Here is a 14,690-nt window from a genome sequence, read left to right as displayed (position 1 = left end):
CACACACACTGCTGCTGCAACTCTAAGGCCCTTTGTCTCTCACCGCTTAGTCACCCCCTTTGTCCTCGTCTCAGATGGGGGGTGGAGAGGGGCAGGAAGAGTCCTCGTGACAGCGCCTCTTGCCCCTGCCCCTGGTCTCCATCCTTTGTCTGACTCCTGCAGCCCCAAGCCCCCTCCACTTAGGACCAGGTCAGGGCAAGCGGTGGGTCAAGAGGTGGGTTTGGCAGCCACAAGGGGGTGGGCGACACAGGAAGTAGTGGGCACTGGGGCAGGTATTAGCGACCTGAGCCGGAAGGGAGGGGGAAAGGAAGTGTTCTGGTGGATTTGATGTGGGGGCAGGAGGTGACAAGGCAGAGAGCCAGCAGACGAATGGAGGAATGAAGGCAGGGGCAGGTGGTCGGTCCCTGGGAAAGGAAGGGCACTGCTGAGCGCGCTCCCCTTCCTGGGGATATCCTGAGGAAAGGAGTGGCTGTAGCATAGGGGAGCAGACGTTGCCCCTACTTCTAACCCATTACTGCCTTGCCGTGAGCGTCCACCCCCAAGACCTCTTCACGAGTCCTCTCCAGTCCAGAACCGAGGGAGTCATTTTACTTCCTTTTCCCAACACCACCTCTTCCTCCCTGGGGCGCTCTCCCACTTCAGGCGCTGAGTTCCTGTTTGTCTCACCACCTAATTTCCATGTATTCACAATGCTGCCTCCATCCTCTCCCTGTCCGAGGGAAATGAGAAATAGAAGATGACGAGATAGGTATTCCCAGAATGATGAGGTTCTCAGGGCGAAGTGCAGAGTTGGGAGCCAGGTGGGGATTCCCTCAGAGGGCGGCACTGGGCATGTCTGGGTTCCTGTGCTGGGTGGGCTGGCAGGAGGCTGGGGGAGGGCGCAGGGCCAAGAGCATGGGGGAAGCTACCGGGAGCTGCGCCAAGGAAATAGGGAGTCAGGAAGTGGGAAGGGGGAGTCCTGGGGGGAATGGAGGCGGAATGGCTGTTCCAGGCTTTAGAGGGGCGGATAGTGGTAACTCAGGAAGGGGGAGCCTGAGAGAGAGTCGGGGTGTTAGAGAAGAGGAGGCACCACCCTGGACCCTCCTGGGAAAGGAATCGTTAACCCTCCTGCCTGCCATGCCCTCTGCCTGCTCCAGGTGCCCATTTGAGCCTGACCCGCCCTACCTTTGGGCAGTACACTCCCTGATCACTGCCCCCTGCACTCTCCCCTGCTGCTCAGCTCTTGTCCTGACAGTGTTGAGCTAGTTTCTTTGTTCACCCTCTTGAGGCTTCCATGCCTGTTCCCCGCTGTCTCTCCTCAACCCTGGAAACCAGCCTCGAGGGGCAGAGGGCAGCCTGGGGGAGCCCTGAGAAAAGGAAGGCCATGCCAGAATTCTACTGGGACGTTAGTCCTTTCTGTGCGTGTAGGGCAGGCCCTTTCCCTGGCTCCCTACCTCTCGGGGGACTCCGTCCACCAAATAGGGAGACAGCCGAGAGCTGACTGTGGGGTTTGGGAAAAGGCCATGTCATCAGCTGGCCCATTGCCTATGACCCTCCATTTGGCTGCTAGAGGACACCCCCCCCCCAAGCAAGTCCCATTTTTCTCAAAGGAAAAAAAAACCTAGGATTTTGGGGAAAAAATGAGACACCCATCTGAGTCCTACCAACAGAGCTGCTGGCTGAATGGCTTCCTGCTCAGCCAATCACAGAGCCTCAGGATGCTTAAAAGAGCTGGCGGGGGGAGAGAGTGTGGGAAGAACCCAGAGGGAAACCCGCAGACACATGGACAGGGGAGAGACAGCAGGAGAGACACAGAGACAAAGGCACAGAGGAGAAGCCAGGGTCTGAGAGCATACAGAGGGGGAGGCCAGAGAAGCTGCAGGAGACCAGGAAGGATTAGGGAGGAGCCAGGCCACTGTGGACACCTTTCCCAAGCCAAGGGCTAAGTCCTCCCTATCTTCTCTGAAGGTCCCCAGCCCCCCTGCCAACTCTGACCCTGACCCTGGCGCTAGGCTGAGCCCCATGCTGCGGAGCTTTCCAAAGCCAGGGCGTGAAGGACTTGGCGCCCGGACGGCCTCAGTTCCTCCCAGCGGTAGCAGCCGTGCCATGTCCCGGACAGACCGGTGTCCCAGGAGAAGCTTGGTGGGCTGCAGGCTGTGGGGAGGCCGCCCCGGTCCGCAGCTCCCCACGCTGCCTGCCATCTCTGGGCTGGTGCTGCTACTTCTGCGGGTCTCCCTCCTGCCCTCAGCCCAGTCAGCCGGCCCCCTCCCCCGGGAAGAGGAGGAGATCGTGTTTCCAGAGAAGCTCAACGGCAGCGTCCCGCCTGGCTTGGGCATCCCTGCCAGGCTGTTGTGCCGCTTGCCCGCCTTTGGGGACACGCTGCTGCTAGAGCTGGAGCAAGACCCAGGCGTGCGGGTCGAGGGGCTGACGGTGCAGTACCTGGGCCAGGCACCTGAGGGTCTGGGCGGGGCCGAGGCTGGGACCGACCTCACCGGCACCTACCTCACCGGCACCGTCAACGCAGACCCGGAGTCGGTGGCGTCTCTGCACTGGGACGGAGGGGCCCTGTTAGGGGTGCTGCAGTATCGGGGGACCGAACTCCACATCCAGCCCCTGGAGGCAGGCACCCCTAACTCCGCTGGGGGGCCTGGGGCTCACATCCTACGCCGGAAGCGTCCTGTCAGCGGCCAGGGCCCCATGTGCAGCGTCAAGGCTCCTCCTGGGGACCCCAGCCCCAGCCCCCGCAGAGCCAAGGTAGGTTGCCCTGGGGTCCGTCCTGCTGAGCCCTGGGTCCCCTGGGCACCACTCTGACTCTTTCACGAGCCTGCCTTGGGACAGCTCTGGCTTCTCCCTGCCTGACCCTGTTCCCGAGGAGGGTTCCCTGAGGTGGGTCAGAGGCTCTACTGGGAGTGACCGGTCCCTCCCTCTACCTAGCCCCTGCCTGACCATCCGACTGCCACTGTCCCTAGCTACAGGTTGTCCTAACAGCCCCTTGGCCTTGACTCTTTCCTGTGTCCCACATTTGATTTTCACCCCCCCACGCCCCCTCCCCACACACACAGCAGCTAAGGGACTGAGCGTTTAGGCCCAAGCGGATGGGCCTCTGGTGCTGCCTTCAAGACTGTCCTGCCAACTACACACCACGGCAGGAGTGTGCAGGGAGGGAAGGCATCGCACACGGCCTCCCGGTCCATCCGCTTTCCACAGGGCACTGACTGCGAGGCTGCCTGAGGCTCCATCCTGTACTCCCGCCCACACCCGCTCCCCCCCACCCCCAGCTTTAATCCAGACCAGACGCTCCCCACACCCAGCCCTAGCCCGCCACGCTGAGATCTGGCCCGGGCTGGCTGCTGGCTGAATTGTTGCTCCAACCACACAGGGCAGACACGTTGCGGCCCAGCCCTGGAGCCCCAGTCACACTCAGGCCTGGGGAGCCCCAAAGCCCCTCCCAGAGGCTTTTCACCTCTGGGGTGCAGGCGGCCTTGGGATGTGGCACCCCTTGTCCTTCCCTTCTCTGAACCAACAGCTGATTTCTCAGAGTTACCACAAAAGCCCTGGGATTTGGGGGTGGGGGAGGGACCAATAGAAGGCAGGAATCCCCAGGATGCGCTCATGGCCAGCTGGCTCTGCTGAGCTCCAGACCAGGAAGACGCTGCGGAGGGGAGCAGTGACCCCTGGTCTGGAAGGTGGTCTCAGGATCCTCTGTCCTTTTCTCTCCTAGCGCTTTGCTTCCCTAAGTAGATTTGTGGAGACTCTGGTGGTGGCCGATGACAAGATGGCTGCATTCCACGGTGCAGGGCTAAAGCGCTACGTGCTAACAGTTATGGCAGCCGCCGCCAAGGCCTTCAAGCACCCAAGCATCCACAACCCTGTCAGCTTGGTGGTGACTCGGCTGGTGATTCTGGGGCCCGGCGAGGAAGGGCCCCAAGTGGGACCGAGTGCTGCCCAGACGCTGCGCAGCTTCTGTGCCTGGCAACAAGGACTCAACAGCCCTGAGGACTCGGACCCTGAGCACTTTGACACAGCCATTCTGTTTACTCGTCAGGTGAGGCCCCACCAGCACCACAGGCCGCACACCACACAACTCCAAGCAACACCACTGTGCAGAGTGATGTAAACGGTGCCCCTGGGGCTGTGCAGGGTGGCGCCTGGCCCCAGCCACACCACCGATGCTGTCTGGGCCCCAACAGTGCCCAAGTCCCCACTGCTCTGGGTCTCAGCCCAGTGGACCCTCAAGTCTTGGTCCCTCACGCGTCTTTGATGATCCCCCTCTGCAGGACCTGTGTGGGGTGTCTACCTGTGACACTCTGGGCATGGCTGATGTGGGCACCGTGTGTGACCCGGCTCGGAGCTGTGCTGTCGTGGAGGATGACGGACTCCAGTCGGCCTTCACTGCTGCTCACGAGCTGGGTAAGGTGGCAGTGGGACCATGGGGCATCTGGGATGGGTGACGAGTGTCGGGTGAAGCGAGGGGACAGTGGGCTCAGCAGGATGCAAATGGGGGTGACAAGGCATTTCTTCCTCGTCCCCGGGCCTTGGTCCAGGACCATCCTTCCTGCTTTGGTGTAGACAAAAACATCCAGGGTTTGTGGAAACCCACTGTGAGCTGTGTGCTGTGTGTGGAGGGCCTGGCACAGCATTCACAAGGTTCAGTGATGGGGTGTGTGGGTTGGGAATGTGTCCGCAAGGAAAAGGAGTGTATTTGGGAGGACAGGGAGACAGAACAATGGAGCGGGGCTACATACTGAGGATCCTTCAGAGCACTGGAGTGGGTTGGGTGCGGGGTGAGGTGGGACGGGTCTGACCACCCACAGCTGCAACCAGGTTTATGGTGGGCCTGCAGCCTGAGGGCACAGGGCTGGGACACTTGGACCCCAGCAGGGCCTCTGCTCTCACAGGCCACGTCTTCAACATGCTCCATGACAACTCAAAGCCGTGTGCCGGTCTGAACGGGCCTGGGAGCACCTCCCGCCACGTCATGGCTCCTGTGATGGCTCACGTGGACCCGGAGGAGCCCTGGTCCCCCTGCAGTGCCCGCTTCGTCACTGACTTCCTGGACAACGGCTATGGTAAGCAGGGCACTGCCCTTCCCCCGGGCAGGACTCCATTCCTGACCCCACTGGCCTCTCCTAGGTCACCTTCCGTGGCGGGGGACCCTCCCTCCACAGCGTGGGGTGGGGTGAGAGATGGCTGCTGTCTTTGTGTGGGTCCCACCTCCCCCCAGAGTAAGGAGCACAGCTGGGGGAGGCGCATCTTGGCCCAGTAGACTTAGAGCTGACCTCCTAAGGGCCCCAACTGTCCAACACTGGAATGGGCTGGCTGCGGAGGTGACTGCTTTGGCACTGAGCTGTGCGAGCCCCACAGGGCAACCACTCCTGGGCAGGGTGGTTGATGAGAAACAGTTGGTTAGAGTAGGCAGGAGGATGTAGTCCTTGGGGTCCCATCTTCATTCTGTTCTTTACATGTGTGTAGACGTGTGACCGTCAGTGACGTGTGTGTGTAGACATGTGACCGTCAGTTATCTGGCTCTGAATGGCTCCTCTCCAATGCCGGTGTGACAGTGCTAACTGCCTCGTAGGTGTGGCCGTGATGAAAGGATCCAGCGTTGGCTGAAAGCTTAGCCAGCTGGATGCTCATCCCACAATAAGCATCCAGTAAATCGCAGCTGCGATTTCAGGCTTCTCCCAGCCCTAGAATTTGGAGTCCCCAGGCCCCAGGGAGCCCAAGCTTTCAGGTGGTAACTAGAATGCAGCCTTGGCCCACGGCTAACTTCACACCCCTGCGTCCTTCCCAGGGCACTGTCTCTTAGACAAGCCAGAGGCCCCCCTGCATCTGCCCATGACTTTCCCTGGTAAAGACTATGACGCTGACCGCCAGTGCCAGCTGACCTTTGGGCCTGACTCACACCACTGTCCTCAGCTGCCACCGCCCTGTGCTGCCCTCTGGTGCTCTGGCCATCTCAATGGCCACGCCATGTGCCAGACCAAGCATTCGCCCTGGGCCGATGGCACCCCCTGCGGGCCCTCGCAGGCCTGCATGGGGGGCCGCTGCCTCCACCTGGACCAGCTCCAGGACTTCCAGGTGAGATCCCAGGGTGGGGGTGTGGCCTGGGAGCAGGGGTGTGGCCTGGGAAGCAGGGGTGGGCCCTGAGCCCAGGAGAGAGCACACGCACCCATCCTTCCATTCTCTGCTTCTGCAGGTCCCACAGGCTGGTGGCTGGGGTCCCTGGGGACCATGGGGCGCCTGCTCTCGGAGCTGCGGGGGCGGTGTCCACTTCTCCTCCCGGGACTGCACTCGGCCCGTGCCCCGGAACGGGGGCAAGTACTGTGAAGGCCGCCGTACCCGCTTCCGCTCCTGTAGCACCCAGGTCTGCCCTACTGGCTCAGGTGCGGCATGGGGGACGGGAGCCGTATGAGGGTGCGGTGGGCAGGATGGGGTGTCCCTTGAGTGCTGGGGCCGAGGAGGTGCTGACTATCCCTGCAGTGGAGGGGAGTGACTTTACCCTTCAGGAATCTTCCCTGGCAGTCTGTGGGAGACACAGGTGCTGCAGTCTAGAGGTGTGAAGGGCGAGGTGCAGGGGCTGGTTGGCAGAGTGAGAGGGGGGCTCTGACCATCCTTTCCCCTCTTGCAGCACTGACCTTCCGTGAAGAGCAGTGTGCTGCCTACAACCACCGCACTGACCTCTTCAAGAGCTTCCCAGGGCCCATGGACTGGGTCCCTCGCTACACGGGTGTGGCCGCCCAGGACCAGTGCAAACTCACCTGCCAGGCCCGGGCACTGGGTTACTACTATGTGCTGGAGCCGCGGGTGAGGGCCAGGATGCCGGGCCCCTGCTGGCACTCCCACCGCATGCCAGGCCAGCCCCGGGGTCTGTGGGCATTTGGAAGACAAGCCCCAAACTCTGGATAAGTTATCCCTCAGGCAGCGCGAGCCTGCCCTGCTCCCTCATTTTCTGCTCCGCTATGTCCCCATCTTCCCATGCTTTCTGTCGCGAGAATACCAGAGTGGAGCCTTCAGGGTGTGTTTGACCCCCTTTCCATGGGCTCCTCTACCAGGTTACAGCATGCGTCAGTCGGCTCCTGGACGGCCAGTCCCTCCCTGGACAGGCCTCCTGGAGACCGTGATGTCCCTCCTGGCCCGCCTTCAGTGTGTCAGGGCAGCAGATTGAAGGCTGGAAAAGGAAGAAGCAACCCTACCAGCTGCTCCCTCCGGCCCTACGCTGGGAGAAGGGCTGCAGGTTGGCTGCCCTCTAGCGTCCACCTGGGATGGCACCATGGAGGTTTAGGGCTCCGTGCTGGGACCCAGATGGTCCTGCCATTCCCACCGTGGCTGCGCTGGCCAGCTGCATAACCTGTGGGCATGTTCCTAATCTCCAACCTCAGTGCTCCATCTCTAGAACCCTTAGGTTGTGGTTGTGAGTTTATGATCATGTTTATAAAGCACTCAACACAGTGCGCGATTCACAGAGGGCTCCGAAGGTGGTGGCTTTCACCTTGGTTGCTGTCATTCCGATTGTCACCCCTTAAGGTGTCTGGGGCTCTCTCCCTGCTCCATTCACAGCCCCTCCCTGGTGGGATGTGGGTCTTGTTTGGCTTACCAACCCCGCTTGACTTGGGAGCAACCCTCTGCATTGCCCCTTCTCTTGTCCTCAGGTGGTAGATGGGACCCCCTGTTCCCCGGACAGCTCCTCGGTCTGTGTCCAGGGCCGTTGCATCCATGCCGGCTGTGACCGCATCATTGGCTCCAAAAAGAAGTTTGACAAGTGCATGGTGTGCGGTGGGGATGGTTCTGGCTGCAGCAAGCAGTCTGGCTCCTTCAGAAAATTCAGGTTTGTTTGCTGTTTACCTCCTTCTCCCACCTTCCTGGACATTGACCCGGGCCTAGGCGATAAGACATGGACTCAATACAGAGGAGTGAGCAGTTCTATCAGTGTCCCACCTGTTCAGCTGGTGTCAGCGGCTGCTGGGAGGGCCCCTGTGGGCGTCAGGGAACGCTTCCCCAGGACGTGGGGCTTAGAAAGGCACCTCAGTGAGGGGGCAGCAGGTGTCAGTGAGGAGCCACATTTGCAGGTAGCTCAGATCCAGGCTGGACACCTCACAGAGGTCAGAGGAGACAGCCGTCTGTACGCATGCACACACACACACACACACACACACACACACACACACACTCACACACAGCTCAGAAGGCTCAGGGCATCCAGGAAGACGCTGCTGAGTTGCCCTTACTTCTTCCATGCAGGTATGGCTACAACAATGTGGTCACCATCCCAGCGGGGGCCACCCACATCCTGGTACGGCAGCAGGCGGCCCCTGGGCTCCGCCGCCTCTACCTGGCCCTGAAGCTTCCAGATGGCTCCTATGCCCTCAACGGGGAATACACGCTGGTGCCCTCCCCCGCCGACGTGCTGCTGCCTGGGACCGTCATCCTGCGCTACAGCGGGGCCACTGCAGCCTCTGAGACGCTGGCAGGCCACGGGCCGCTGGCCGAGCCCCTGACGCTGCAGGTGCTGGTGGCCGGCCACCCCCAGGGCGCTCGCCTCCGATACAGCTTCTTCGTGCCCCGGCCCACCCCCGCGCCCGTGCGGCCCTCTCCCCAGGACTGGCTGCACCGCAAGGCGCAGATTCTGGAGGTCCTCCGGCGGCGCCCCTGGGCAGGCAGGAAATAACCTCACCGGCCCGGCTGCCCTCCCTGGGCACCGGGGCCTGGACTTAGCTGGGACAGTGAGGGGCTTTGCGGAGCCTCACCAGAGACCCAGTGGGGGAGGGGCGAGCCCGCCCGCTGCCCTGCGCAGGCTGGCCTGCCTGGTCCTGCCCTGGACGGCAGCGACATGGATGGAGCGGCCTGGGCGACAGTCCTCCGTGCACATCACCCCTCTGCCCTGCTGGTCAGAGGAGGGAGGGGAAGGCAGGGTGGGTCCCACTTGTATTTATTTAGTATTTATTCACTTTTATTTAGCACGGGGGAACGGGGTGAGGGCTGGGTCCTGGGGAATCTGACCCCTACCTCTCATTGCCCTTCCCCCGGCCAGGGAACCAGGGTGAAGGTATTGTCCTGAGTGGTGTGTGTGTGTGTGTGTGTGTGTGTGTGTGTGTGTGTGTGAGAGAGAGAGAGAGAGAGAGAGACAACACGTGTGTGCCTTTATGCGCGAGGTACACCTGGCCCTGCTTTCCTCTCCCTGGCTCCTATTTCTGGGAACAGATGAGCCAAGGGTAGGGCAGGTCTTCAGGGAATAAGGGATTATCATGTTTTAAATGTAAATTGAATTCTGCTATTTATGTGCTCCTTCTGGAGTCAGACAGATGCGGGCTGCACCGGCTCTGAACGTTAGTTTCCTCCATTGCCAATAATAATACCTCCCTTGGAGATGTGTTGTGAGGGTTAAATGATGTAAATAAAGACCTAGCATGGTGCCCAGCCCCTGGTAAGTGCCAAGCAAATGGCAGCTGCCGCCAGTGATTACATTACCTTTCTGTCACCTCCATGTCGATGGGGCTGCCATGCATGTGAACGTGGCAAACCTCCACGGTGTGAGCGGAGCCTGCCCCTGCCACCAGCTCAGCTCTTCTGGTTGGCAAAACCCTACTCTGGATTCTGAGGGACTGTCAGAGAAAGGACAGTTCTGTCCCTGATCTCTGGAGGTTCCCAACCATTATTTCATTCATGGAGATGAAATAATCCCTCGGCTCTTAGCACACTGCCAACACCATGAAGGTGCAAAGATGACACTCCTTCCACACAAACACGCACTCAGGAGTGAGCTGCTAACTGGGGTCTGAGGGACCTGCTGAGCTAGAGGAGCTCTGGAGTGGGGCCCCCCGGGTCTGACTTGGACCAGGGCCATCTTGTCAGCTGTAGAACTGGGCAAGTCGCTGATGCCAAGCAAGGGGCCTGATGAGACCTGTTCCCACAGAATGCCCCGGAGACAAATGTTACAGTATTTTCAAAGAGGAAATAAAGGCTCTGCCCATGTGAGAGGTTACCCAAGACTACTGATGACAGCGTCCCCAGAAGCAACCAGTGTAAGCCCAACAGACTTCTTGGGAGACTCGAGGTTAGAAGGGAATTTAAAAAGAGGAACAGAAGGTGGTTTGGTAGAGGACAGTCGGGAGGGCGACAGGAGCCAGGTGTCAGTGGTGGCAGAGCAGGAAGGGCAGTGGGGACTAGAAACAGTTCTAGTTTTCCTGCTGAGCAGGCGACTTTGCTTAAGAGAGAGCTTGGGGAACAGGGCCGTGAAAGGGTGGCGGGTTGATCCTGTAAGAATTGGGAGTCTTGAGTGACAGTGGAGGGACTGCTGGATGTGGAGGGGAGGGAGCAGACCTGAGCGGGTGGGAGAGGGGAGTGCAGGGGCCCTCTGCCCTGGCAGCTTCCTGCTGGGGGCCGCCAGACTGGGTTAGCAGCTGGGGCTGAGGCAGCTGGGACTGGGCTGAGGCAGGCCGGGACGTCGTGCTGGCTGTGCTGTGCTCACTGGGGCTGGGCCTTGCTGACAAGTTCCGTACCAGGCCGTGCCCTACACAATGCCCTGTGCTTGATGCCACCGGCACCACGCCTCCCCCTCAGCAGCTACAGGGACAGGGCCACCCCGCCCCCTCCATGCACGTGGCCCCACTGCTGTGCCTGCCCCTGGCCTCTCCTGCTGTCCTCCTACTAACCAGGCTGGAGCACTGAAAGCAGAAGACTGATCATGGACTGCTTCACATCGTTAGCAAATCAGAGCCCCACTAACGCGTCTCTAGACCCTAATGCTATGAGTTCACGGTGTAGCAGGCAGAACTCTTTGCTTAGATGGGAAGTACAAACAAACAGCCTGATAAAGGAGTTCACTGCATTCACCCCCCAGAAACAAACCACAGGATGGCGCGAGGAACTGCAGGACGAGGGCCAGATGAACGGCGCTGGGCCTCTTGGGCTCTGCGCGTAAGGAGGCTGAGTCCTGGGCTGGGCCGTGAGGGACTGAGCCCCGTGAGAGCCCTCTGAGCTTTCCTAGTGCTCTGGAAGACTCACTTTGTAATCACTTTCATTGGCATTATTTTTAAAGGAAGCCCTTTGCTCAATGACTAGGGTTCTGACTGGCATAAACATAAAGATCTTCCCAGAGGGGCTTAAAGGCTCCTCTGTGATTGGGTGGGTGGGTGGAGGTGTACAGTGAAAGAGAGAGAAAACTAGCTCGTCGAAAAGAAGGGATGGGCAGCCAGCCCTCCATCCCAGGCAGGCCTGACGCCCTCTGGGGTGCTGTCCTCCTACCACCCTTCCCAGAGGGGCCGCAGGCTGTCCAGTATCCCCAAGTCAGGGTCCAACGCACTCCGGCTGGGGGCGGGGCTGCTTACCTCCGTACAAGGGCCACGATGGGCTCTGCCTCCCAGGGTTCCTCCTTTCTGGGCCTGAGCTGGGCTGTGGGCAAACAAGCAGGAGAAGCAGGAATAGCAGGAAGGCAGAAGGCCCCGGGACATCCCGGTATCTGGTTGGGGAGGGAAAAAGAGGGAACAGTGATGAGCTGGAGGAGGAAGAGCCAGGCCCTGCCGAGGCGGTGAGCGCCGCGGCTGCCAAAGTTCACGCAGAGTTTGGACGACGGGCCTTACGCCAAGGCAGGCAAGCATTGTCTGTGTTTGAGGTTGAAGCAGTGACAGAGTTGGGCCAGTTTCTTGAAGCTCTTTCTGGCCCTGAGAGTCCTTGCTTCTGTGGTTAGAGCAGAGGGAATCTGGGCATTTGTCCAAGCATGGCTTCTGGGTTGGGGTGGGAGAGCAGGGACTCTGGGCACTATGGGACGGACGGGCTACTCGCTACTCGTTTACACGTCTACTCGTTCTGGGGCCCGTTTCCTAATCTCCATATAGTATTGCAGGATTTCGTTTTCTAAACTACCAGATTGACAATAAGTGACAAAACCACTGGTGGGGGCCTGTGAGGGAGTCAGAAGGAAGAAACTGGAATTCAACCTATTAACACTTTATTGGTTAAGAGGATGCTTCTGAACCAATCGGAATATCTTTCCCGTTGACTGTTGCTGGGGGCAAGCCGGAACCATTGGCAGGAAGCATTACCAGCCGGCAGCCGCTGGGGGAAACCACCAGTTCCAAAAATGTTCAGAAAGAGGCGGGCGGGGAAGCAACGATGCTGACCTTCCTCAGACAGGACCTTATATGGGGATAGGCCCAGAGGCTAGCGGAGCCTTAGGAAGGGGTGTTCAGGCATCCCTCACAGTCTTTGGGAAACGAGCAACAGGCCCTACAAACCCAGAAACACACACGCGCACACACATAGTGGCTCACAGTAACGTACAGGAGTCCAGCTTGATTGAGAAACGCTAGCACATTCTCTTGATAACACAGATGCACATGAGAAGCTGAAATGGGTCTGAGGAAAATATATTCGTTGACCTAATTCCCATTTATTTGTTCGATAAATAAGCCATTGAATTACAAACTGGGGACAAATCACATTCTCACAGCCTCTGGAAAGGATGCAGAGTTTTGGGCTCAGACGGAACCTAAGCTTTGCCACTTAGAGGTAATGATGTCACCTGAAATTACTTGATCTCTGTGAGTTTCAGTTTCCTTATCTGCATAATGGATATAGCACTGCCTTGCCTTATGGAGAGGTGGTCAGGTCACACTGAGGAGTATGATGATGCAAATTCTTGGCCCCGTGTCTGGCTGCTTGTAAGTGTCGTAAGTGCTGATGCTATTCCCTCGGATCTCCCCTTTTTTCCTGTCCCCTTTCCACTCCTGTATTAGCATGAGAAAATAATTATTCCAAGGAAGTGCCGGAGTCAGATCTAAGATGGCCTATTTAGTAGATTTTGTGCCCAAAGTTCTGGGTTCCATCCAGGGGATGATAAAAGGGAAGACATGGTCCGTGTCCTCAGGGAGCTCATAGTGTGGTGGCTGCAACAGTCAGGTGAGGTCCAATTCCAGACCTGTGTGATGGGTGCCATGATAGAGGAGGGCGCCGAGCATAGAATAGGGGTCCTGGGAGTGTTCCCCCTGAGGAGGCATCTGCCTTCCTTTCTAGAGCTGTAGGACTGCAGGAGCCCCATGGAGAGTAGGGTAGCGGTGGAGGAAGGACAGGTTTCTGCCTGCTGGCTCTGCTCCAGGGCTCTTTTCTGCTGTGCAAAACCAACATGATATAAAGAGAGCAGACTTGAAGCTGGAGGGTCACACTGCAAGGAGCTAAGTAGAGCTGGAAGGGACAGCTTTGGGAGGAACTACCATCCAGGGGGAAAATGTCGAGTGGGAGAGAAAGGACTTCAAAGACATTTAAACGTGCAGTGCTGGGCATCGCCCTGTGCTCCTGCTACACCCCCTCCCCCATGCCGGTGATGTTTCCTTGAGGAACTAAATCAAGATTTAAATTAGTTTCTGATGACAAGGCTGGGTTTCTTCTACCGGGGTTGTGTCATGACTGGGCCACTAGGGGGCCTAGGATTTACTCAGAATATAGAAAGGCAGGATGTGGTGGTAGGAGCCAGCATGTTAAAAGAAGCCGGCGACTGATCTGCCTCGCCCGGGAAAAGCGCAATGATGGTGCCAACTTGGGCCAGTGAGGCAACATCCTCCACAACTAGACTGAAGAACAAAAGGACAGCAACTACTTGTCTGTTCCCCTTCCCCAATTCCCCAGCGCTGTTCCCATCCCCCCAATTCCCCAATAAAAATCTTAAAAAAAAAGAAGTTAAATTCACACAGACCTAGCATTTCTAGGTGATGATGAAGTCCTGGGTGTGGCCAGGGTGAAATGGAATGGAGTTGAAAGTTCTTGAAGACAGGGTGCTTACAAAAGTTATTGGGGAGCTGTTAGAAGATAGTAGAAAGGGGAGGATAGAAGGTGAAAGTCAGTCTGACAAGAACAGCACACCATGGAGAAGCAGAGAGGCTCTGGCAGAACCATCTTTCAATTATCGGTGTACATCTATCTTTCCCCTACACAGTGAGCTCCTGAAAAAACCAGGACTTTTGCTCGGCTCCTACTTTGTGCTGAAAATTCAGATGTATGGAATATCTGCTGGTCTGCTGGCACTTTCCCATAGTTCTCACTAATGATCACAAAACCCCTTAAGCTGGGGTTCATTTTACTGATGAACCCGAGTGTATTGCTCAACATCACACAGCCAATGGGTTTCAAAGCTGGCACTGCAGTCAAGTCCAGTATTTTCTCATTCTGAGCCTCTACAGGCACTTCATTCATTAAGTCTAAAGTTTAAATTGTCATCTCGATCACTTCCCCCAAATGTGTCCCTTCTAAGTTTTGTTTTTCATTAAATGGTGCTGCCATCCACCCAGTGATTCACAGTGGGCCTACATCCAGAGTCATCTTGAAGTCCTCTAACTCCCTGACTTGATGGCACATCCAGTCAATCACCAAGTCCTGTTTGCCTCCTAAAAAGTCAGAGATAGGGCTTAACTCTGAATACTATATGGACAGTGGATATATATGGCCAATGAGCAGAATGAGAGGGTCAGTGGGTAGAAAATTACATTAAGGGTGGGGACAGTCTTGCTAAACAGACATAACAGGATTCTCGCTGAAGGCAGGCCAGGGTGATTGGATATTAAGGTATGTGTGGGGGTGTGGGATTCTTGCTAAACTGACTTAGTGGGATTCTAGGAAAAGTGACGAGGGGCCCAAGTATGAGGGCTATTTGAAAAGAGGGTTCAGAGGAGCCTGTCTAAAGTTTGGTCAAGGAGAGAGTTTTTGTCAATACACATATAAAA

The 14,690-nt window shown here is 57.8% G+C and overlaps 1 protein-coding gene and 1 long non-coding RNA gene across 3 annotated transcripts in view; one reads left to right on the top strand and one right to left on the bottom strand.

Annotated features, from left to right (window-relative positions):
• Positions 1-9,933, top strand: part of ADAMTS4 (ADAM metallopeptidase with thrombospondin type 1 motif 4) — a 12,740-nt gene extending 2,807 nt beyond the window's left edge. The window contains exons 2-10 of one of the 2 annotated variants that reach the window (XM_019633088.1): positions 1,948-2,733; positions 3,701-4,024; positions 4,257-4,389; positions 4,878-5,048; positions 5,774-6,060; positions 6,179-6,365; positions 6,611-6,786; positions 7,632-7,807; positions 8,221-9,933. In XM_019633088.1, the coding sequence (XP_019488633.1) occupies positions 1,948-2,733; positions 3,701-4,024; positions 4,257-4,389; positions 4,878-5,048; positions 5,774-6,060; positions 6,179-6,365; positions 6,611-6,786; positions 7,632-7,807; positions 8,221-8,647 (2,667 nt within the window). In that variant the 3' untranslated portion in view covers positions 8,648-9,933. Of the gene's footprint in view, positions 1-642; positions 2,734-3,700; positions 4,025-4,256; positions 4,390-4,877; positions 5,049-5,773; positions 6,061-6,178; positions 6,366-6,610; positions 6,787-7,631; positions 7,808-8,220 lie in introns of both variants that reach the window. The other variant, XM_019633089.1, reaches the window with a different exon arrangement.
• On the bottom strand, positions 7,775-11,775 carry LOC109376937 (uncharacterized). Its single transcript, XR_002122794.1, has 3 exons — positions 11,559-11,775; positions 11,307-11,437; positions 7,775-7,859 (listed from the first exon to the last, which is right to left on the bottom strand). It is a non-coding gene; the product is annotated as an uncharacterized LOC109376937 (long non-coding RNA).
• Between the last annotated feature and the right edge of the window lie 2,915 nt (positions 11,776-14,690).

The sequence above is a fragment of the Hipposideros armiger genome, unplaced genomic scaffold (assembly GCF_001890085.2).
Source record: "Hipposideros armiger isolate ML-2016 unplaced genomic scaffold, ASM189008v1 scaffold_1240, whole genome shotgun sequence".
NCBI classification, from domain to species: Eukaryota; Metazoa; Chordata; class Mammalia; order Chiroptera; family Hipposideridae; genus Hipposideros; species Hipposideros armiger.
This window is presented reverse-complemented; position numbering and strand designations above follow the sequence as displayed.